Source organism: Hylobates moloch, unplaced genomic scaffold (assembly GCF_009828535.3).
Source record: "Hylobates moloch isolate HMO894 unplaced genomic scaffold, HMol_V3 SCAFFOLD_4, whole genome shotgun sequence".
Lineage (NCBI taxonomy): Eukaryota > Metazoa > Chordata > Mammalia > Primates > Hylobatidae > Hylobates > Hylobates moloch.
This window is the reverse complement of record NW_026652279.1, coordinates 88,916,706-88,942,004: the sequence shown is the minus strand read 5'-3', so window position 1 is coordinate 88,942,004 and position 25,299 is coordinate 88,916,706. Positions and strand designations below refer to the sequence as shown.

Below are 25,299 nucleotides of genomic sequence, written 5' to 3'. Positions count from 1 at the left end.
CCTTGTAGAGACCACAGCCTGTATAATGAATCAAATTAATGTGAAAAATAAAGGCATTCTTCTCTCGGTTTCTCGGAATTGGATACAGCCCCCAGGGAATACGTCACCCAGGCCAAAGCCAGGCAGGAAGGCAGTGAATAGGCTGGGAGAGTCAGTGGGACCTGAAGTGCCTCTGCTGTGTTAAGGAGTACCTTAGCATCTCTTCCTGAACTTTTTTTTTTTTTGAGATGGATTCTTGCTCTGTTGCCCAGGCTGGAGTAGAGTGGCGCAATCTAGGCTCACTGCAACCTCCGCCTCCCGGGTTCAAGTGATTCTCCTGCCTCAGCCTCCCAAGTAGCTGGGATTACAAGCGGGTGCCACCACACCCGGCTAATTTTTGTATTTTTAGTAGAGACGGTATTTCGCCATGTTGGCCAGGCTGGTCCTGAACTCCTGACCTCAAGTGATCCACCCGCCTTGGCCTTCCAAAGTGCTGGGATTACAGGTGTGAGCCACTGTGCCCAGCCTCTTCCTGAACTTTCTCTAAAGAACTTGGTAACCATGATTCTCACCTTGCTTGTGATTTTAAAAAAATAATAAATAAATAACAAAGTTATGATAAGTGACTCAGGGTCTAAAATAGACCTAAATTTTACTAGCTATATGAGTTTGACCTTATTTTCTGCCTCCTTAAGCCTCAATTTTCTCATCTGTAAAATGGGACTAATAATAGTACTTACTTCATAGGTTTGAGGTGAGGATTAAATATAAAAATATATCTATTTTAAGTACAATATTTATATTCAACAAATGTAGATGGTGTCATTTAGTGTCATCACTTGTGTCAGGCCACTTTCCGACTTTTTCTCCACTCTTTGATACCATTTTCTAAGGCCTTCCACTTTTCCTGTTATCTTTCACTCAGTCCCCAATATCTATGCCTAATTCCATGCTTGACGATTCATTGTATGTTCTCCTAATATTTTTAAGGAAGGATCCCTCATTTTTACAGGTATGAAAGCTGAGATAGCTTTAGGTCCTCTTAAATCATAACTGAAGTCACTAGCAAGCCAGGAACACATTCAGATTTTACTGTTGCATTTTAAAGTGCCCCTGCCCAAGTGCCTCTTCTGACTACTTTTTTTAAGCCCCCCAGAGAGAGAGGAGACAAAAGGATAAATGTTTCAACTCAGCTTGCAGCAGGTGTCATTCTATTTGATTTGCAGGCCTTTCAACAAAACAAAAGCCCTTTTCTGTTCTTTTACAACATATGTCCTCTTTAAAGGTACTCAAATGAAAAAAAAAGCATACACTGGACGAGATTTCAGGTTCTAAGAGACAGAAACTGGGCTCTTAGTTGCTGACTCACTCTTCACAGTGAAAGCTGGATGGCATTGAAAACATTATTTTCTAAGTAGCATTTACATTTTTATGATTGTTTCCCTTGAAATATATGAGGGGCATTCTCAGCAAGTTAGTATGTTTATAGTAGTTACATACTGAAAACTTATGTATTTAAGTATTGAAAACTTTAAAAAGCCAGTTAAAAAATTTTTAAAATAAAGTCAACAAAGAGAATCTCTATATATTTGAGTAACAATATACAATAGCATGTTTGCTTATTGCAAATGATTTTAAATATCTCCAACTTGCTCTCCCCAAATAGTTACCACTGGTGTTCAAAAGTAATATATATTTTGAACCACATAAAGAGCAAAGAAAAAAAAGTATTTCGCTTTTTTAAAAAAAGTTCTATTCTAGAGTCACTAAGGAGTCATAATAAGAATGAATGGGCCAGGCGCAGTGGCTCATGTCTGTACTTTGGGAGACCAAGGCAGGTGGATCACCTGAGGTCAGGAGTTCAAGATCATCCCGGCGAACACTGTGAAACCCCATTTCTACTAAAAATACAAAAATTAGCCAGGCATGGTGGCGCATGCCTGTCACCATAGCTACTCGGAAGGCTGAGGCAGGAGAATCGCTTGAACCCGGGAGGCAGAGGTTGCAGTGAGCCAAGATTGCGCCACGCATTCCAGCCCAGGCGACAGAGTGAGACTGTCTAAAAAAAAAAAAAAAAAAAAAAAAAATCAACGTAGCTAAAATTTAATGAAGTGTTAACTATGGGCAAGATACTATGCTGAGCCCCTTTCATACATAGTGTTATTTCTTGTTTCCAACAACTGTAGGAAGAAGGTAGAACCCCATTTTACAGATGAGGAAACAGGCTTAGCAAAGTTAATAGCTTACTTTGGGGCTCAAAGCTAGTAAGGGCTGGTGCCAGGAGCGAACATGGGGCCCTGCCTTGAGAGCCCGTGCCATCGTTAATCTCAGGGCACTGTGCAGCCTACCTGTTCATTCACTGCCATCTGAGTCTTGGGCAAGCATCATATGGGCGTAGGTATGAAATTTATTTTCAGATATAATAATTGTTTCAAGGTAAAACCTTTGGGTCTTATTTTACCTAGAATCCGTACATTCAAAGTACAAGTGATAAAATCAGCTCAGCAACTCTAGTATGTACATGAATTAAAAAGAAGTCAATCTGATGAGAGATTTCATCAGAATAAAGTGTATAAGTGGAGTTGGAAATCTGAGTGATGGAGTGCTTGCCATTTGGGTAAGTGTAATGAGTTTGAAAAACTAATTATATTGATAAAGTATCTTAGGGCCTTTCAGAACATAGTTCTAAAAGTTTTATTTAGTGTTGAATTTTAAAAATTCTTTGTCTTAAAAATAAAAGTACATTGTAGTCTTTCCCTCCATTTTTAAAATGAACTGTTAATCTAGGAGGTCCTGTTTGTGTGTTGATTTGGGGAGTTTGCCCAACATTTGCTATGTTAAATGCTTATTAACATGGTTTATTACTTTTTTTTGTTTTTTAGAAAACATTAATCATGAATGTACTGGGACTTGGGAAGGATCCTGTAGTTTATGAGATAGTTGGCCAAATCCCACCTCCTCCAACATAACCTGTCATTATTAAAATATGATACTCTTATTTAATCACCTGGTCAAGCTAAATGATAATGTGAAACAAAGCTAACCAAAATCTGGACACCTGATATCAAGAATTCATGAAATCAAAAGCCATTACAGAGCAAGGAATCTAATGCTTTTGCTTCTTATCCTTTTCATACAAATAAAATAAGCTTCACTGGGCTTGGTGAGTCTTAGAAATGAGAGGTTTGAGAATAAGATCCATTGTGGAGTGTGTGACATTACAAAAACAAGCCAACTAAGCAGTTTATACTGTCCCCTTAGAGTGCACACGTTCGGGCTCCGATGCCCCTTGAAAAGACTGCATTTCTGGAAGGGAAAAGTAAAAATGCAGATTCCACCGTGCGTGTGGAAGGCAGGGATGAAAAAGCCCAGACAAGCGTCATCTTGTTGAGTCTCTTTACTGCAACGAGGCTGACGGATGGGGTTTTTCAAAACGTCGCTGCAACCAGATGCAGGGCTGCAGCTTTGCTTACCGCAGCGTGCTGCAGTTGTGTTTATTTCAGGGACAGACACAAGGGGAAGCAGCAGCCAGAGCACACCCGGGCCGCTCACGGGAAGCCTTGCTGAAGAAAGAGGATCCGCAGAAGCTGGGAAATTCCTCCCGCAGCCTAGGCGGAGACTGAGCCGCGGCTCAGGTTGAGACAGTGGGGCAGGGGCAGGGGGCGGCGCTCCCGGCCCATCCCTTAGCCCCGCGGCGGCCGTGTGGGCCGGAGGCTGCCTGCACCGCGTCAGGGAGGCCGGCCCAGAAACCCTCCCTCCCAGAAGAAAGCCGATCCCAGTTCAGGTGGGGTCTTCCTCGGTTGCGTACCTGGCTGGAGCCAAGCTGGTGGGCGGCCGGCAGCCGGCGTTTCTGGTGATGACAGCCCCGAAATGAAAGCAGCGCGGCCGCCGCCTCCGAGGGCTGCAGGGAGATCAGCGCCCAGCAAATAAGAAGCAAGTCCTGGACCTGGAGGAGGAGGAGCGGCCGAGCATCTCTCTCTGCTCCGCGGTGTCCTTTAGATGAGGACTCCCGGCCGGAGCCGGAGGTGGATCTGCAGAGCTGCCTCTCGGCGCCTGACCCCGCGCTGACATCACAACCTGTGACAGGCGCATCACGCCCGGTACCTGCTCCCGGCCGCTGCCCGTCCTCCCAGCCTCTTTGTATGCCGCAGACATGGCCAGCCAGCAGGATTCGGGCTTCTTTGAGATCAGTATCAAATATTTACTGAAATCCTGGAGTAATAGTGAGTAATAGAAAATAACCTTTTTGTTTGTTTGTTTGCTGGATGTTGCATAAGGCTGGAGACAGAAAATCTCAACTGGACACATATGTTTGTGAGCCGTGAAGTTTTTCTTTTTTTCTTTTCTTTTCTCTTTCTTTCTTTCTTTCTTTTTCTTTCTTTCTCTTTCTTTCTTTCTTTCTTTGCTCCCATCTGCTGTGAAAATCAAAATGTCAGAAACTGAACCAGCTTTCCTTAAGTGCAAAGGCTGCAATGGAATTACAGTAGATTGTGTTTGATTAAATTTTCAAGTGAGGCAGCCCTTCAGACTCTGGGGGAGCTCAGGATCAGGCATTCCTGGCTGCATTTCCTGCCTTGATGTTTATTTGATTTGTTCAGGCTTTCTCTAAATATTTTGTGAAGTGTGATTTAATCAAAGGGGTGTGGCGGGGTTTCAGAGTACTTTGTAATTGCTTTTTTAGGGTATTGTCTGAAGAAAGAAAAGTACTTAATAGTGCAAAACCTAAGGCATCCTTTTTGTATATAGAGGCATCTGCAGATTTATTTCATCTCTCCCTCTTCCATGTGGATAATGTTCTGAATGCCATTTAATATTTGAATTTTTAAAAATCCTGATGTTTGCTATAGTCCAAATAATGTGCTTTTTTGAAACATAAACAAGTGAGGTTCTGACCCTAATTATTTATTAGGATAGCAGAATATGATGGCTTCTGAAGTTCAATTTCTGACCTACATAAGGATTTTAGCAATACGCTATTTCAAAAAGACAACCTCTAAGCCGTCGTGGATCTGAAATCAAATTAAAATGAGGCCTTCAGGTGATCAATGATGCCTTGTATTTCCCGAACAAAGTCTTCTCTATTTCACTAACAGCCTTTGTACTTGCTTTGGATAAAAGATCAGCAGGTATTACTGATGCTTTATTGTTTTAAATAAAAATTATTTTCCCCATGAAAATTTTAATATTGTATTATGTGCATACTGATTAACCTACCTGTGCTCAAAGAGCTAGTGATTGTCTCCTACACAAATGACCTGTGGCCAAGATTGTTCTTTTGTAAACAAAACCTGGGCAGGAGAACCTGTGCTGTAATTGCTTTGAGGAAAAGAGCTAAAGTACCTTCAGCCTTAAGGTATTCAGGGATCTGCATCTCTAAATGATATCCATAGAAACCATTTTTTTCCAGGTCATTTTGCACCACTGTATACACTATGGGGCTTGTCTGAAGCTGTTTTTCTACAAGTGGGAAGCCATTTGGGAGTAATACTGTTGCCCAAACAGCATTCTTTACTTGTCATAGCTATAAATCATTTAACTTGGATTCATTATTTGTATAATACTTTACACTCAAGGATGAATCTTCTTTTGTCTATCTGCTCTTTGATTAATGAAAAGAATTTGACATACAGTGTTGTTTATGGAGCAGTTTTCCAATAACTGAAAAAACTCACTTTTGAGTTTGACATCGGTATGTGGTTTTTAAACATATTTGATTATTCCAAGGCCAGACTGTTTTCTCCATCAATTTTTGTCATTGCCTCATTAAATAGAAAATTATGTTGTGACAATACTGAGGCCAATGGGATTTCTTTTAAAAATCTCTCTCCCCTTGTCTATTTTCAAATCATTCTAGATAAAGGATATATTCTCTCCACCCTTCCTAAACTCCTCTCCCCACATACATACATCAAGAAATGATTCAAAATGACTGTTCATTTCTACTTTGAGAATATCTGTGATACAATTTTGAATTCTTCCAATTCATTCAGCAAATATTTATTGAATACCTACTATGTGCCAGGCTGTGGGGCTACACAAGGTGAATAAGACGCAGTCCCTGCCCGCTATATTAATTTTTTTATTTCAGAATAGGGAAGTTGGTGGCTTTCCAGCATTCTTTTGAGGGGGAGAATGTTTTTCAGTCCTTTCTTGAAAGAGGAAGAGGAAATATACTTTATCTTCTTTAAGCTTGTTACAACACTAACCTGCTTACAACCTAGCATAGTTCTCATTGCTAAGTTTTACATATTTTGAGCAGCAAAGAGAGAAAGGAATTTGTCTGTGTAGAAGACAAAGTAGAAACCGAAGCCCTAAGGCTCAACATACTCAGTGTAACCTTGGCTGAGAGGATGCACCATGAGGCAAGCGGCTAATTGCACCTGCACGCACCTGCACGCGCATGCCTGGCCTCACAAGTTTGAGAGGTGAGGATGTCCACCCACATACCTGAATGGAGACTCAGCCTCTTAATGGTGGTGCTTATTTACAAAATATGGTGGTGCTTATTTACAAAAGTGCAGCAATTAAAAAGCAATAAAACAAACTCTATAACTATGGCTGGCTGTTTTGTAAGGTGTTAAAAGAAAGGTAATTCCATAGGCGTTTCCAGGTAAAGCTTTCCATATTTTTTTAAATGGCACATTGTGGGGAAAATGTAATTATATATATATTAGTCCCCTCCAAAGAATTCACAAGCCAATAAATAGATCAGTCACTGGCTAGTGAGATGTACTAGCTTTCATTCGATGTTCATTTTGGTGTTCTTCTCTTTATTGGCACGTCTACTCTGTCATGCTGCCCTTTGATCTGAATGGAGGTAATTAAAATGGCCTTGATGTCTGGAAATAAAATGTCCTATGTAGACCTGAATATGGAGGCTTTCCTGTCCCCTTGGATGCCTGTCCTGTTGCTCTTCCCTGCTCTTATCCAGCCCTTCCCCAGCTGTCCAGTGGTTCTCACGGCTGCAGCCCATTGTTGATCATGGCCACAGCCTCCACATGCCCTTCTCAGTTTAACCTGGAATGCTCCAGTGGTGTCCTTACAGGCAAAGGCTGCTCCCTAGCTCCCTTTTGCCTCTGAGTGTCAGTGATAGCCACTCAAGACCCTCTTTGAGCTCCTCGTTCATCCTCTCTCATGTTTTTCTGCTCCAACCAACCAAGCTTAATTTACTCACTCTCCTCTGTATTTAACTAACATGCTCCCAAATTCATGCCTGTACACCCATCAGTCTCCTAATAAGGCCACGCTTACCTAGAATGTAAAAATGGCAGGGCCAAACGGGCTTGGTTCATATCTCTTGCTCCTGCACTTGCATGGCTTCGGACAGTTAAGTAATCACTCTCTCAGTTTCCTCATTTGTAAAATGTATGCAAAAATAATGGGTACCTCATAGGAGTAAATGAGGTATTAAGAGGTAAAGCACTTAGCACAATACCTAGCACATTGTAAATGCCCAATAAACATTAAAATAATATTCATGTATTCTAATGCCCTCCTCCCTTCTAAATCCACTTCAAATCAGATGTAGACCATGTCTTCCCTTAGCCTTGGCATCCAAAGTGGGTGATTTTATGAGTAATAAACACTTGCTACACTCTAGAGAACAGAACTACATAAATAAATGTCAAAATTAGTTGGTTATTTGGGGCTGGTTTTTTTTCTCCCAGATTTACTCTTTTAACGTTACCCCTTGACTACTTTAACTTTCCACCTCACTTACTATTAAAATATCCCTACTTACCCTAAGTGCATACTTTCTAGCAGCTTGGGAGTTGGTCTGGGAATTTTCTTAGTGGCAGAAAGTCACCTTGGCCTCTTAGGTTTGCTAGAGAACAAGTTTAAAGTGGATAGTTCAAGCTGTTTTCCAGGAGAGAAGGGCTTGCTGTATACCACTTCACAGAGCTGCTGTGTGAGCCCCCACACTAATCTGAAAGCTCTAAAGGACTTCCTTGTGTCTCTGTCCACCCCAGGATGCCTGATGAACACACAGGGCCCAATGAATGAAGGTACATTCAGAATCTGTTCAACACCTTGCTCTTTCCAGGGCAGTGTGAATCCTTCCTATAACATATGGCAAATCTTGCTACACCATTGAGGGAAACTTTTGAATGCCCATTAACTCTTTCACATATTTAGAATTTCATTGACAAATGAACTGCTCTGAGGAACTGAACAATCTCTGCAGTAGGAAGGTGTTGGTGTGCATTGTGAAATGTCTGTTGCTCTAGAAAAATCTTGCATCACTTAGAAGCATCAGATTCAGCATTTTTCAGGTATGTTGTAGTGAGTTAAGTTGTAGTGATAAGCCCAGAATCTGTTCAACATAGAAATACTGGTTAGTATGAGGTCAGCTCTGGGGCCAAAGAGAAAAGTCATGTGCAAGTGAGGATGGAAAACATCTCAGATTCTCTGCAGAGCAGTGTTTATTGATGCCTATTTATGTTGCAAGTGTACCTGAAGGACACTATGAGAAAAGCTTAAGAAAATCTCAAAATTAATTTTAGTTTTAACCTCTATATAGACTTGGTTGAAGGAAGTGGAAAACTAAGAAAGTTAACTGAGTTGCCTAAATCCAGCAAAGGGGTACAGATCAAGTGCAAGCATATTTAATTGGGTTCTTTAAATAGAGGAAGTACCCAGCACTGCTCCAGGCAATTAGAAGGAGACTTACTCCAGTGTCCCATCCACACCCTCTCTAAGGCCACGGGGTCACTTCTGCTAAAGTAATTTACAGCTCTAAGGAGAAATAAAACCCCAAGTCAACATCCATGTTCTCTAAATAGAAAGGATCTATCCCTGGGCTTATGATTAAGACAAATCAGAGGGTTTTTTTCCCTATTCAAATGCATGAACAGTTCTTGAATAACAATAACTGCCACTCTGTATAAAATAGTATGCTCCATAATTTATATAGAGGGCAACCACAAAATTGCTTTTCCCAACTGTGACACTTTTGAGAGTAAAAGTTAATAATTATGCTGAGACACTGGGTGCAAACTGGGACTGCCCTCAGCAAAGGACGCCATATGACCGCTCTGTTTATTATCTTCACTCTTTCCAATAACCCTGTGAGTTTAAGTGTCATGCACATTTTTGATGAAAAAAAAAAACAAAAACACAGGACTTGAGATAGGGATTTGCTCAAAGCCAGGATGGTAGTAAGCTCCATAAACCCCTCCCCCAGTCCAGCTGATAATTGCATTGTTTGTTTTAATTACTCAAAGGATAAAGAACACTGTGAGGAACTTAGTGTTTTATAGGTACTTTCATTTTTATTTTTGTTGGCTGATGTCTCTGCCAGTTCTTAGCCTTCTTCACCCTCTCTCCTTCCCTCCCTGCTCTTTGTCTCTCTGTTTCTGTCTCTCTCTGTTTTACACACACACACACACACACACACACACACACACACACATGCTGGAGAGCACCATCCCCTCAGCATAGGCCTATTTGAAAGACCTTAAGTGTTCACAAGTCTTTTCTGTCATTATTGCAAACAATACATAGACAGTTCTGTGCCCTATGATCATTTGATTAAATATATACAGACATTCACAAAATAGGATTATAGTAATAAGGCACATTTCTTCTGTTAGGAGTGTTTTATGTATATTTTCCCTAGTTTCAAAAGTAAATAAAAAAGCGTGAATGATGTTTACTTTAGAATGGTAGTTTGCTTGCCTTGCTGAGGGTTCTCTGATGTATTGTTTTTCTGTTTAGGAAACAGTAGCAAATTCACTAATTGTCTTTAGCAGTGAGATCAGGGAGAATATTTCCAGGGATAATGGAAATCTATCTATAATTCAGGTATCTCATTTACTTGATAGCTCTGGTCTGCTCCATCATAAAATCATGTACAGGACTGGCAGCACCAAGATAAATTTTGACTTACTTGCCTGCTCTTGAATGCTGCTTGATGAAGTCCCAACAAGAGTTGAAATAGAAAGGCAAACAGCAGTAGGCAAGAAGAGATGACCTGGATAATTTTACAATCTGAGAACAGCTCAGACATTTGAGAAAGTTGCCAATATTTAGAGGTTTCAACTGATACAACATGCAAAGATTCTCCTATCCCACCCCAAACAGACACCTGTTTCGAAACATTTTAATACCCATGACTCAGTAGTTTACTTTTGGGTACAGTTTAAGGAGTCAAATAGGTTACATATATCCTAATCATCTTATTACTAACTTCCATATTTCTGAGGCTTATGTGATATTAACACTGAACTGGTGTCAGATGTGAGTTTGAGCTGACGAGAAATGACATTTTACTATGTTAGGGGCTGTTCTGTAGACTAATAGACACAGATATAAGCTTTTTATGCAGGTTCTATTACTGGTACTAAACTTTACATTTATTTAGTGCTTTGTAGTTTGCCCAGCACCTTCAAACACATTACCTCATTTGATGAGTGAGATGCACTGATTATTAATTAGCTAGTTTCTTCTTAAATGCTCCTGGTTTAGAATAAGACTTAATTGTTCCTAAGTTCAGTTTGTGTGGCATGAGATACCCACATGGCATCATGTAGGTATATTTTGAGAAGTTTCAGATCAGATTTAAATGAACAAATAATGATCTTCGTCCATGGTATTTAAAATAGAACTTTTAAAAAATGCAACAAAGCTTGGTATTTATCACTTAAGAAATACAGAGGTCTGGCCGGGCGCGGTGGCTCACGCTTGTAATCCCAGCACTTTGGGAGGCCGAGGCGGGCGGATCACGAGGTCAGGAGAGCGAGACCACGGTGAAACCCCGTCTCTACTAAAAATACAAAAAATATTAGCCGGGCGTGGTGGCGGGCGCCTGTAGTCCCAGCTACTTGAAGAGGCTGAGGCAGGAGAATGGCGTGAACCCGGGAGGCGGAGCTTGCAGTGAGCCGAGGTTGCGCCACTGCACTCCAGCCTGGGCGACAGAGCGAGACTCCGTCTCAAAAAAAAAAAAGAAAAAGAAATACAGAGGTCTGTCCAAAAACATATGTATTACGATTTTCCGAATTTATTTGTACCCTAGAATTTCTCTTAGTCCTCTTTTTTAAACATTTAAACATTTATAATTTTTCTTAATGTGGTGCCTTCTGGAAACCATCCACCATTTGCACACTACCCCAGTGCAGAAGATTTAGCAAGTAACCACTTCCTGGAAACGTGAATGGCATTTGTGGAACAAGATAATACACAACTTAACCTCATTTTTTTTCATACTAATGTCTTTCATTTGATAGATGCCATTCATCATATTCCTTTTAACATTGCTCCATCACAGAACTGCCAGCTATGTGAATAAGAGAATGCTTTCTCTTTCTTTGAGCTGAAAAGGTTGCATCTTCTAGGCTTGGAGAAACAATGGGAATGGGCTTTTCCATAAGACCATCTTTACTTACCTTTCAGTGCTGGATTATACTGCAAATCTTACTACCTAAGCATTAATTTTTCTTGGTTATTGCTCCAACATGCAACAGTGTCAGAGAAGCAAGGCAAGCACTATTTAATACCTGTTTACTGAGCATCAACTGAGCACAACACACACTTTGTTTTGGGAGCTTCATAAATGCATCCCACCTGGATCCTTCATCCAGGCTCTCAGAGCTTCCTTTCCTTCCTTGTTAGATTCAGAATTCAGTTACATTAATGCAGAAGTTTCCAGGACTTCAGGGATCCTAGGGAGAGGTATCCAATAATGTTTTAGAGACAGAGTAGGCCCTAGAAAATTTTATTGTGGGAGAATGTGTTTGATAGATTCTGTTGACTTTAACTTTATGGATTTGTACTTTCACTGCATTAGAGAACCATCAGAAGCACAGGCAATGGTCTGTAAGAACACTTTCAAATATTTCTTCTAGCAGATGGCTGAAGGAGAAGAGGAAATGTAAGCTATTTACCCTGGAACACTTGACCAGATTTCAGAATATGGGGCAGCAAGCATTTCAGACAGGCATTCCTTACATTAGAAAAATGTGAAGAGGAGTTGCCATGTTTATCAGAATTTTGCACATGGGACAAATTTAAAGCCAGTTGTCTTTCATCCTGAGTGGTTCTCTCACTCTTCAAAATACTTGGGTGATTAAACAGAAGGGCTATGTCTGTCTGTCTCTCTCTCTCTGTCTTTCTTTCTCTCTCTCTCTGTCTCTCTCTGTCTCTCCCCCACCTCTCCCACCCCGTGTGTGTGTGAGAGAGAGAAAATATATATTTCCATAAGTTAAATTTAATGATCAGATATCTCACCTATATTCTTACACTTTTCTATTTTTCACAGAATATACAAGCACAGGCATTTAAATGTTAGTCACCCAAAATTCCAGATGCTAAGCAGTGAAAGTTTATATTCTGCCAGCATATCAGACTCTGTAATGAGTCTGATTTGGTTTAATTCCTTTCTACTGTTTAGTCATTTGATGAGCTGCAGATGGAAATTTAAGCCAAAGCCATAACATTTCAGCTAATACTTTTTATGCTGCTGTAAGAATTTGTTGTCATGTCAATTTAAGGGAGTTGAAATCTTTTTTGAGAAGGCATTCAAATCTGCATTAAGTGCTTTTATCAACTCTAATTTGATATACAACTCTGACTGCTTCTGCTGTTCTTAATCAATTGCAAAGTGCAAAGTAGTTTAGCAGTGGAAGACAGCTTTGAAATCCCAGGATTTCTCAGCTAATGCCACAAGCATAACATTATGGAAATATACAATTAAATTTACATTAAAAATTTTTCCTATGCTTAAGAAACACCAGGCCAACTTCTTTGAGTTTAGCCTTAAATAGGTAAATATGTATTTTGGCAGCCAAGAAAAGAATAGGGTATTAGATTAACTAGGGTAATACTTTGGTAAAATTCCATTGGAATGTTATGTTTATGCAGGAGAGATTTGGCCAATCAATAAGATGGTTTATTTTGTAAGTCAAATCAATAAAATGTTTGAACTGTATAAATACAAGATTGGGTTTTTCTTCTTTGTTTTTCTGTTATGTTTCTGTGTGTGACCTTGGCATTCTCATTCTCTCATTTTCTTATACGAAAGGAACAAACCTGACACTTGTCTGTCACTGATTAATGTGAAGGGTTTTGAATACTTCCACTGAAAAATGAGGTTTCGGTAAACATCATGATATTCATCAGTTATTTCTCCTGCACCATTAAAGCCAGACTGAAAGAGATTGAGTTGTACATTATTGAACTTGACTGATAACTGGAGGCTGGATCTCAAGCCTAACTTTCTAAGGTTGGTCAGCTTCTTGGACTAGCTTGCTTTTCAGTATTCTGAATAAGAAGAAGTTGTCACACTACACAGCCTATCAGGTTCTTTCTGTTGTTACTTTTTGCAGTTAAGTCACTGTATATCTAACTCAGTAAATCTGAACAGGATTGTCTCCAATATGAAGTGCCAGTATTGTTGGTCTGGAGGCAGGCATTTTTTTTTCTATAAAGTGAGATATGGTGTTTATGGAAATTGCTGGCATTCTGAAGGTTTTTAAATATATGATTATACAGCTAAAGGATACTCTCCTACGTTTCAGTAGATATCATGTTTCAGTTAACCCATGTTGAAATACGAAAGGTCATAAGGATGCAAGAGGCTGTTAGAAAATCTGTCTGAAACATCTTTGGTTCACCTTTACTTAATGCCTACAGCTTAGGTAGAAAGCTCTGTGACAGCATTAAAGAATTTTAAAACGAAAAAGTTGCTCTAGGTGAACAGATTGCCAATGAACATAGCAGACTGTAACCAGTGAGTTTACAACTCAGTGTTTACAAGTAAGAGCACCAATTAAAAGACAAATTGAAGTTTTTCTTTCTAAAAGAGTCTGCTTTTCAACTTTTAGTTTATGAACACTACATGTTTAACAAATCTCCCCTAAAAATGAGGGCTTGCAATTGAATGACAACATGGACTTAGCTATAGTATCACTTATTCTAACACCCCTAAAATTAATCTTTTTCTTTTCCTTTTTTTTTTTTTTTTTTTTTTGAGATGGAGTCTAGCTTTGTTGCCCAGGCTGGAGTGCAGTGGTGCAATCTCGGCTCACAGCAACCTCTGTGTCCTGGGTTCAAGCAATTCTTCTGCCTTAGCCTCCCGAGTAGCTGGGATTACAGGTGCCCGCCACCATGCCCGGCTAATTCTTATATTTTTAGTAGAGGCAGGGTTTCACCATGTTGGCCAGGCTGGTCTTAAACTTCTGACCTCAAGGGATTACAGGCATGAGCCACTGCGCCCCACCAGTCTTCTACTTTCTGAATGAGAAATTCAGCTTCCTTAGGGAGTTTTGAGGGTCACACACTGAGTGTTTTGTTTCACTCTCCTCATGATTTGGTGGTGGCCCTGAGGCCTGTTGCAGCTTCTCTTCCAGGTTGAGGGTGCAAGACAACTTGTCTCCCTTCTGTTTTACTTGATTGAATACAGCTGCAAGAGAATAGGAAAATCAGAGATGTTTTTGTGTCTTGCTTGCTGATTTTATGTTTCATTTATAAGAAACCCCCAGTGCTTATCATTATAGGAAAGCTATTCCTAGTTCATGCCAATTGAGAGATCAATTTTTGAAGGTGTTTGAAAACCCGGCCTATTTTAATCTGGCAGAGTAAACTACTTTGTTCTCGACTAACAATTTAAAATGCTTGAACTTTAAGAAACATCAAAATTATAAATGAGAATGAAGATTCTAGCACATTTTAAATATCAAAAAATCCATTTTATCTTAGCTTCTCTTCCTTTATTTTGTTATCTGTTTTGTTAACCATGTCAATCCTTAGCACCACTTTCTAGAGGGGAAGAGGAGTGGACATTTAAATTATATTGTCTCCAGTTAGTCAACCACTTTATGAAAAGAAGGAAGGAAGAAGGGAGGAAGGGAGGGAAGGAGGGAAGAAAGGAAAAGAATCGGAGGGAGAAGAGAGAAAAAAATACAAATTGGAAACAATTACTGTAGGATTTTGAAATCAGTGACTTTCATTTCTAAATCCCTTGTTACTAATTAGAATTTTCAGTAACATGCTACTCACAGGTTTAGTGTTATGGTTATTACATAGAACATATTTTTGCCATTTAGTAATTTGAAATGGGTGCCATTTTAGTACACTTTTGCTATAAATGATAGAATAACCTCATAAGGGCTGAAAGAATAAAGACTTTTAATTAGCTTGCCCAACCCACAGCCTGGAGATGGCAGGTTCCAGGTGGGCTTAGAAGCTCAAAGACCTAGGCCATCCAATCTTTGGACTGGTCACACTATATGATCACAGGATGGCCACCTCAGTTCCAAATATCTTTGCTTCACTTAAGTCAGGAAGGAAGGAGGCCCAGGTTAGGGCTTTCTTGTAACAAGATTATTTTGATAAAGGTCCCAGCAAACTTCCTCTTGCTTCTCTCTAATAGAACTGGGTCATATGCCTACCCTTAGACCAATCACTGGCAAAGTTGAATGGAATAGCCAAGTTGACTTAGATGAATCATGATTCAGGCCCTGGCACTGGGCTAGGTACACCTTTTGTGAGACAAGGGACTTCTACCTGCCACCTGAACAAAACAGAGATTCTTGTACCAAGGAAGAATGATAGGCAACTAATAGTGCCATTAAGTAAAAACTACAACAGTATGTATTAGTCCGTTTTCACACTGCTGATAAAGACAAACCTGAGACTGGGCAATTTACAAAAGAAAGAGGTTTATTGGACTTACATTTCCATGTGGTTGGGGAGGCCTCACAATCATCGCGGAAGGTGAAAGGCACACCTCACATGGCAGCGGCAAGAGAGAGAATGAGAGCCAAGTGAAATGGGTTATCAAACCATCAGATCTTGTGAAATGTATTCACAAACACGAGAACAGTATGGTAGAAATTGCCCCTATGATTCACTTATCTCCCACCAGGTCCCTCCCACAACATGTGGGAATTATGGGAGTACAATTCAAGATGAGATTTGGGTGGGGACACAGCCAAACCATATCACAGTAGATGACTATTATTAGAAACTCAACATCTGTTGTTGTATAACATTGCATTAAGGGCAATAATAATAGCTGATCTTTATAAGCACTTATGAAGTGTCAAGAGCCATATGAAGTGCTGTATATGTATCATTTCCTCTGGTCTTCACCATGACACTGTTTTACACATGTGGAAAGATGAAGGAACCATTTGTAAGTGATGGAGCTAGGGTTCCAACCTAGACTCTAGGATAAACACTACACTATGTGGCCTCTCATCGTCATTGGCAAGATAAAGATATTGGCTAACAGCAGGTGAAATTGATGAACCTCTAGTGGGAGTAGAATTATATTGATGTGTACTTCCTAGTAAGTTACTACAGTGATATTTGTCAAAAAGCAGTGGCAAAGTCTTGAAAGTAGCCCCTACCAAAAACTTCTGTATTGCTTTGCCTTCGGTTTCAAAAAGGGAACATTTCCTAATGTTTTCTTTATTATACTCACTCAAAAAGAAATGGAGTCTTTCTATTGCTTTAAAAAAAAAAGCAAATTATAAGAAAGAATATTTTTAGATCAGTCACTTGAGCCCCTTAAGATTATACCGAGGCCAGGCACAGTGGCTCACACCTGTAATCCTAGCTCTTCAGGAGCCTGAAATGGGAGAAGTGCTTGAGGCCAGGAGTTTGAGACCAGCCTGGTCAACACAGTGAAACCCCATCTCTTTTGTTTTTAAATAAATTTAAATTTTAAAATAAGACAAAAAAAAAAGAAAAAAAAGGAATATGTAGGTCTATTGAATTATGCTGTTAGGTTAAAATTAACAAGTTCAATATTTATTTGTTTAATGCTATCCAACAATAGTAGATGAAATGCCCTTAATATTTCCCTTAGACACCAAAAGGACAAAATGTTTTTCTGTTTTCAGATATTTCCTTTCATGTGGAAATATCAGTATTTTCCAGTAAGGTTTATATTTTAATCTTATTGTTCAGATTTAGCTATTAATTTGAAAGGGTTCATCACTGACTCACTTTCCCTATTCACAGCCTCCCTAAGCTAGGTATCGCAATGGTTAAATAAGAATAGCTAGCATTCATGAAGGACTGCCATGTTTCAGCCACAGTGCTAAGCACTCTCTCATTTAAACTTCCTTACATCCTATTGAGGCAAATACCATTTTGTAGAATAAAAACCAAATGCTAATAAAGAAATAAGAGACATTCACAATCAGTAAGTGATGGTGCCCAGATTCCAATCTGCTTCTGTCTCTAGAGCCTCTCTTCTTGTTGGCAGCCCAGTTAGAGCCACTCCCGCCCCACTTTTCCTCTGCTCATTTCCCACCAAAACATCTGAAAGAGCCAGATGCTTGCTTGCTTAGCCTTCGGTGCAAGCTTCTGACTGCTCTCCCAGTTGCTAGGGGAACTTCTGGAAAGGATTTTCTTCCTGGAAATGTGAGAAATGCATCTTTTGCCACCCTGATAGACTTGCTGCTTCCAGCCTTTGGACATAGTTTGTGTAGGTGGCTGAAAAACAAAATCAGAATAATCATCTGAGATGATTTTAAGCTGAATTTGAGCCAAGTTCCTGCCCTTAAGAGTGTCAAGTGAAAAAGATCTATATAAATCAATAATTGCAGTAAAATATGACCAGTAATCAATCCCATGAAATGTTCCTTGTGTATATGTGAGTAAGAGTGACTGTTATTTGTACATTATTATACCTGCTGTCCCCTAAGGCCAATTTTCACTATTTTTTCCCCATATTGCTGATCTATATCTCCAAAATAGGATATTTTCTTATCAACCTGCTGAAGCCGTGACTTCATCTCTCTCCTCCAGGACCCTTATAGGGCTTAGTTCCTCATCAGTAATGCTGAATTTCGCTATTAGTCAGTCCTAGGCAAGAAACTAGACTTTTTTTCAACCCTTCGTTGTTGTTCATCCAAATTGCTGCTAAAACTTGTCTTGTTTTCTTCCTCAAATGACATCTCCCACATCTGGATCTTCGTCACCATCACCTCTGCCAAGGCCTGGTTCCAGGTCTGCATCACCTCCCATCTGGAGTACTCACAATTCCTTCTCACTGGCTATCTGCTGCTACTGCCTTTCCAAGACAGTCTTTCCTAGAAGTCCTTCCCATAGCTTTGAATGCTGATCTTCACCTTTTTACTCTTGTAATTGTGCATCAGCTTCCATAGACAGGGATTGCATGACAAATGCTTTTGATGTCAATGGTTGCAAGCACACTGAATAATTAAAATATCATCGTGAACTGGGAGTGATCATCTAAATTAATTTCATTGACGATATATATGCAAACCATTTGTTTTGGTAGATTCAAGAGTTCTGTGGGATACAGAAATGAACTGAATCTTTGACCTGTAGCCTGTAATCTAAATACCAGTGATATCCTTGGAGTATTAGTCACAGTCATTGGCCAGAGATGAGGTAGGAGTATTACTGTGGTACTACAAACACAATGTAAGTTAAAAGGGCTAACATCTGCTACTCTATATTTTTATGCTGATGAGATTTAAACAGGCTAGATTTGACAAGGCATAATGTAGAAATTGAGGAAAGGCTTGCTGAAAGTTAAGACCAAAAGCTAAGTGTAATGCTCTGGTTAATATATTAAATGAGCTCAGGCAGAGGATACAACTACTCATGAAGTATACACACTCCAGTGATGGAAGACCCACTCAACAATTCTCAAGTGTCCCTCGTACACAGAACAACAGCCATCAAACTGGCCCAATGAGCTCATTAAATATCATATTGTTCTGCCAGACAAGGCCCTTGTTTTAGGGAGTGACTAAGAGACTGTCACTTCTTGGGCCAGGAGAATGAAAATGCTCTTCAGGCTCTGGGAAAAGGATAGAGATAAATTGTTGATACTGTTCCTAGGACATCCCTCCCCATTTCAGTCTATGTCTGAATGGCCTATGTTTTATACTGAAAGATGACAACTCAGCTGATTTATTCAGCTCTGTGTTTTCCTGAAGTTCTTGCTATTGACCCACGCAAGAGACAGAAGGTTAGAATCTGTCTTCTTTGTGGGCAGTGCTAAGTTAATGCCAAAACATCTACCCTAGCCTGATGCTGCTGGGGCTGGCAAAGTTATGTGAACTCAGAAGTTGAGACCAAGCCTCCATCTCCTTTACTTTAAGTGGAAAGTTAACACAGTCTGGAAGAGTCAGCCAGGAATATCAGCCCATTTGTGTTAACTTGCTTTTATTTTTTCTTGCTGAAAACAGAAGTGAATTACACTCTTCACTGAATCCTGCTACAGAGGAAAATGATGCAACACTGGTCACATGACACAAAGATAAAAGGCCCTTTATGCAAACCTAGTTCTTCATTGTGTTTCCGTGTAAGGAGAGGTTCAATACCCACACTGCAAAGCAACACCAAATTGTTGTTCTTAATCTTGGATCTTTCTCTACATGGAGAAGCCATGATGTTTTACTTTGTTTTTGTCTCTTTTTAAATTTCTCTGCCTTTTTGACCACGAGATTCATTAATTTTTATGTAATACAAAATATAGAAAGAAATTATATAGGCCCATTTGATTTCTTTTGACTAAACAAGAGTTTTTTTCTGTGTGATTTGGGACTGTTACGATCACGTGCTGTGCCTCAGCAGTATACTTGCTATGTGACCTTGAGCAAGTTACTCAAATTCTGATTCCTAAAGAAGAGACTCTACCTGATATGTATGAGATATGTATGGGTATATATATATGTATATATATATATAGCTACATAATCATGTATATCTCTATAAATAAATGTTTATCTATGTATACCTACTCATAGAGCCATAACAATTAAAGGAGTTGACATTTATGAAGTGTTTAGCATATTCACTATTGTACTTGCTCAAATAAATGGTAGCCATTGTTATTAGTAATTTGCCTAATTAATGCTTGTCTAAATCCCTCTGTAAGTTAATGGTTTTGTCATGTTGGCTCATTACCAAGACAGTATGACCAGGAAAGAAAGAGTCTTGGAGCTTTTTTGTGAGATCTTCTTGACTTGAAGATCTGAACTTTACCACTCCCTAGAGAGGACATTTTGGTAGCAAAGTACATTTCTGGAACTACAGAAAAGTAACCATCTAAAGATGTCCAAGATAGAATGTGTTCCTTCTAAATTCAGAGCTATGTATGATGGCTGAAAATATAACAAGGCATTAGCGTATGCTACAGTTGCAGCGCAGCGTTTTCTTTTTCCTTTTTGTTTTTCTTTTTTTCTTTTCTTTTCTTTTTTTTTTTTTTTTTGAGACAGAGTTTCGCTCTTGTTGCCCAGGCTGGAGTGCAACGGCATGATCTCAGCTCACTGCAACCTCCACCTCCTGGGTTCAAGCGATTCTCCTGCCTCAGTCTCCCAAGTAGCTGGGATTATAGGCATGTGCCACCACTCTTGGCTAGTTTCTTGTATTTTTAGTAAAAACAGGATTTTACCATGTTAGCCAGGCTGGTCTCGAACTCCTGACCTCAGTGATCTGCCTGCTTTGGCCTCCCAAAATGCTGGGATTACAGGTGTGAGCCACCGCACCCAGCCCAGTTACAGCATTTTGTATGAGCATTTACGTGAATTAAACCTGAAGTGTGAGCTTTTTGGATTTGGACCAAACTCTTATCCTGTGTGTATGAGTTTCACTCTGACTGACCCACTCCACTTCCCCTTCCCCTACCCTTTCTACATACTTCCATTGTAGCAACAGTGGCATTGTGTAACTGCTTTATCTGTCTGGGTCCCTCTGTGGCTAAGAATCAACCATCTTTGCATTTTTCTACTCTCTAGCACGTCTTAGGGCACATTAGCTCTTGTGAATAATCTGTTAGATATTGACTGAGTGAATAAAATCACTTGAGTGGGTGTGGGAGGTCTGTGGCTAAACTTTGCTAGCATGTCTCCCATCAGTGGATGAGCACCCAGCAAGCAGTAACAGTGTTTTGTCTTTTGGGATCTTTCTTTTGTTCCAAGCAGGAACTCAGCATCTAATCTTAGCTATAAAGTCTCTTTCCTCTGTAACCCTCACCTGTTGTTTTGTTTGAGTGAGTTCAACAAGCTAAATTGTACCATTGTGTTCACAGAACTCTGGGCAGATATGTCCATGAAATGAAAAGTGTAGAGTGAAGTGATGTTTTATTTGTATAATGATCAGCTAACTTGAGGAAACATTTCAGAGAGAAATTATTTGTTTATTTTTAAATCATTCAGCACCATCAAGGATTGCTCTCTTTAAAAATACTAACTTTTTCCTACATTTACCTAAATGTCATTTATGTTACAAGGATTTAACTTACTTTTAAACCTTCTAGCCACTTTTGCCAAATTGGAAGGAAACTATGCTCAATGAAGTCTACTGAGCTAATTTAATTCTTTACTCACAAGGTCTTTTTCCATGTGGGGAATGCTGCTGTTTTATATTTATTTGGAGACACTGATGGCCTTACTAGAAAAAAAAAATCTGAATATAAAGATTTTATCTTCTTGATTAAGGTGCATGTACTCAAATAGCTGCCCAAATTGGACATGCCTGAATAAGCTTCAGGAAGTGCCTGAGAGTGAATCAACAGTCCCCCCTTTACTTTCTTATCAATTATTAAATGCTTACATGTGTAGGGTACTGTGGTACATAGAGTACACAGTGATTCAGCAGGCCCAGCTCCTGCCTTCTCTGGGCTTCACAATCAAAGACAGCCTACTTTGATGAAAGGGAAGGTGTAAGGAAGTTGCAAGAGAACAGAAATAGGTGCTCTGCCCATGCCAGGCATTGTGCTGGGACCTGGGGACACTGACCTAAATAATCATTTAGAGAAGGAAGTGATTCATCATTTTAAGAGGGAGGGAAGAGGCTGAGGGATAGTTCCATGGAGACTGTGACATTTGAACATGAAGAATGTTACAGAGAAGAGGGGGAAAGGCAGAGGGAAGAACCTGAGCAATTGAAGGGAGTTGGGGAGGTGCCTGAGGGAATGACAACTGGATCCCAAGGTCCCTGAAGGAGTGACAGATGGTGTATACAAAGGCAAGTTGGGTCAGATGACAGAGAGCATGGAAGGATCTGCTGAAGGGTCTCGGCTTATTCTGAAAACACTGGGCAACCCCATAGGTTTTTTTGTTTTTGTTCTTGTTTTTGTTTTTGAGACGGAGTGTTGCTCTGTCGGCTGGAGTGCTGTGGCACGATCTCAGCTCACTGCAAGCTCCGCCTCCCGGGTTCACGCCATTCTCCTGCCTCAGCCTCCCAGGCAGCTGGGAATACAGGCGCCCACCACCACGCCCAACCCCATAGGTTTTTAAGCAGGGAACAGCATGATCACATCCCAGCAAATTCAGGGACTCTGGACTGAGAATGGAGGTAGGGACAATCACTGCGAGAATGACCCAGGAAAGAGACAACAAGGACTCAAAATAAAGTAGTAGCAGAGGATTTAGATAGAAGGAAACAGATTCAAGCCAGTTGTCTGGGATAGAACTGTCAGAGTTTGGTATCTTCCCTGGGTCCAGCCTGTGTTTCATTTTAATGTATGATAAAAAACATGCATGATTATATAGCTCAAGCAAGCTGCTTTAAAAAAAATAGGCAGAAGCAATTATTTGATGAACAGTGTTTTAAAATTATACTTGGCTAGAAAATATGCTCTTTAAATAGAATATTTGCGTTGAGGGTAAAAGGTGATGGCGGGGTTCTCTCTTGACAATACTCAATTGATTTAATATACCAAATTAACACAGTGGTGTTATATAGCTGCTATGTAAAGCCCCTATTACATTCATTTTATAGTTATTCCCAGGTTATAGATTGGCAGAGATTTTCTTTGGTTTTGTTTTTCAAGGAAATACACATTTTAGATGGCCACATGACCTTAAACCATTTAAATGTCAAACAAATATCTAATGGATACTGCATAGCTTGTTGGATTACTTTGGGATAGTTTTACAGTATCAATTCATCTAAGTTGCCTAACCACTTTTTACATATGACAATCTCTTGGAAAAATATAGTGTAATTTTCATAGAAAACAAAGGCATCATGAAAGCTCCCAAAGATAGCACCTCTTAAGAAACAAGTTCAAGATGATCTCTGTCAGGTGCTTTTATTATATTCAGAATTATATATGGCTTGGTCCTGCAGTGACACATAGGCGTTAGCAGTTGTTTCACCTTTCTTTCTATCCTTCAGGGAGAGCAGTGTGCTTTCCTGGGCCATGTATAGTTGCATAATAAACCCTTCTAGGAGAAAATGTCTCCTAATCTTAGGGGAATTTTTGAAAGCGTATTTTGCTCTGTTCTTATGCCACTTCAACTCCATCCCATTAGGCTAGTTGAATCAGATTCTCCAAGTGCCTCCTCCCCACCCTTATGTGAGGAAGTTTTAGCAGTCATGTTAACATTATGGGCTGACAGGGCATGACATTCACTACTTCAGAATGCCACAGAGTGCTCTGGTGACAGTTTTTACATAATGGCATCACATCAGTCATCACATAAGAAAGTGAGACAGAGGTGCGCCTAACTCTTCATAATGAAACAACAGGTTGTAAACCTTACACCTGTACTATGTTGTGCACTCTCAGGTCTCTGAATGAATATTGCAAAATAAAGAGACCTAAAATTAAGTTTTAATTATATCCACCACATACAGCATTTTAGGAAGACCCTTACAACATAACGTGTCAACAGACTCTGAAAAGCAACAATGAGGATTATTCAGGGAAACAAATCCATACCAATATGGTTGAGAACAGAGGTAATAACTTAATCTGAGAGGTTATACAGCCATAAAACTCCATTCATGTAGATACATGCTTAATTATTTCCATTTCTTTCTGATTTGGGAGCTCAAAATTATTTTATCCCAGGATGTAGTTGGGTGAGGAAAATGACCGTTTCCCTTTTATTTGGTTAAGGGAGGTTTTGTGGTATAAGTGGGATTTTTACAAGGTCTTTGAAAGAGAAGATGGGTTGGCAGGATTGAGGGAAAAGACATGTCAAGCAAAAAGTGTGTAGTTGGGAGAGGAAGAAGCAGAGGAAGGGAGTGGTGAAATGGCTGGCAAGAGCAGATGGAAGGGAATTAAAGAACTACCTACTGGAATGAAAAAGAAGCCCAACAAAAAACCCTACAAACATTTGCCAGTTTAGCTTTCTGCTTAAATATTGAGCTTGTTTTCCCCAGTGCCCGAATTACTCCTGAGTTTTCAGATGGATGCTAACTCTGTGAGACCAGTATACTCTATTTACAAGATGTAAATGATTCTGCTATAGGAGTACTCTATGTCAAAATAGTGGTTTTGCTAATGCAAGTTTGTATCAGGAAATCATAATTTTTCAATTCAATTTTACCGGCTTTTCTTCTCACATGGATGTGGTTTTAAAAAATTAAAGATTTCAACAAATCAACCAATATTCATTGAGGACCCACTGTGTACAAAACACTGCAGCGGAAGCGATGATAATTTGCAAAGTATGAGGTGCTTTCTACAAAGAAGCAGGCAAGGTGGAAATCCATATGATATTCAGAAAGAATGAAGATGTCAGTATAGGAGCTAGCACAAGACAATGTGTGATCAATCATAATGTGGATGATATGGTTAGAGCTAGAGGAAGATTAAGATATTTAAAAATTTTTTCCCTAGTCAGTTTTATATTTTTGGTTTTGTAATAGATTTGGGTGCCATATAGAAGTATTTAATATCAGAAATCTCTTTTATGATCTTTTGCTCCTCAACTTCTAGGAGGCAATCTGGTGTAGCAGGAAGAGTACAAACTCCAGAGATGGAAAAGCTATCTTCTAGTCCTTCCTGGCATTTATTGAGTGTGCTGTCTTTGACAAATTACTTCAGTGTTCTCTTCTATAGAATGAACATAAAGGTGACCACTTCGCAGTCTCACCTGGTCTGATACTTTTTGAAGTGATCAATAAATGTTATTGAATCAATAAATCAGCATTTGTAATAACTTATTTTTGAATATACATGACTACATGCATTTACTAATTCATAAAGACACAACACTGTAGCTTTTTCTGAATAGTTTTCCATGTTTATCTGCAAAATTATTCCCTGTGTGTCTAAGTTTTATAAAAAGCATTAACTGGTCTAAAGCAGTGTGCCCATCGCAATACCAGGCACACATGTAATTCTAAGTTTCGTAGTAGCGACATTAAAAAGAGCTTAAAAGCATTGAAATTTTCATAATTTATTTTATCTAATTCAATATATCTAAAATGTTATTTGAACATGTAATCAGCATAACTATTAATAAAATATTTTACCTTCTTTTTTTGAGGAATTCAGAATTCAGTGTGTATTTTACACCATCAACATATTTAAATTTGAACACCAAATTTATCCAAAACACTTTATCTGTATTTGGATTTAATAAAATTTACAGT

The 25,299-nt window shown here is 39.4% G+C and overlaps 1 protein-coding gene across 3 annotated transcripts in view; it reads left to right on the top strand.

Annotated features, from left to right (window-relative positions):
* The window catches only part of FRY (FRY microtubule binding protein), a 461,448-nt gene that overhangs the window by 181,235 nt on the left and 254,914 nt on the right, over positions 1-25,299 (top strand). For 2 of the 3 annotated variants that reach the window (XM_032150526.2, XM_058437702.1), the window contains exon 1: positions 3,339-4,202. The exons of the other annotated variant lie outside the window; for it this stretch is intronic. In XM_032150526.2, the coding sequence (XP_032006417.1) occupies positions 4,133-4,202 (70 nt within the window). In that variant the 5' untranslated portion in view covers positions 3,339-4,132. Of the gene's footprint in view, positions 1-3,338; positions 4,203-25,299 lie in introns of those variants that run through there. 3 annotated transcript variants of the gene reach the window in all.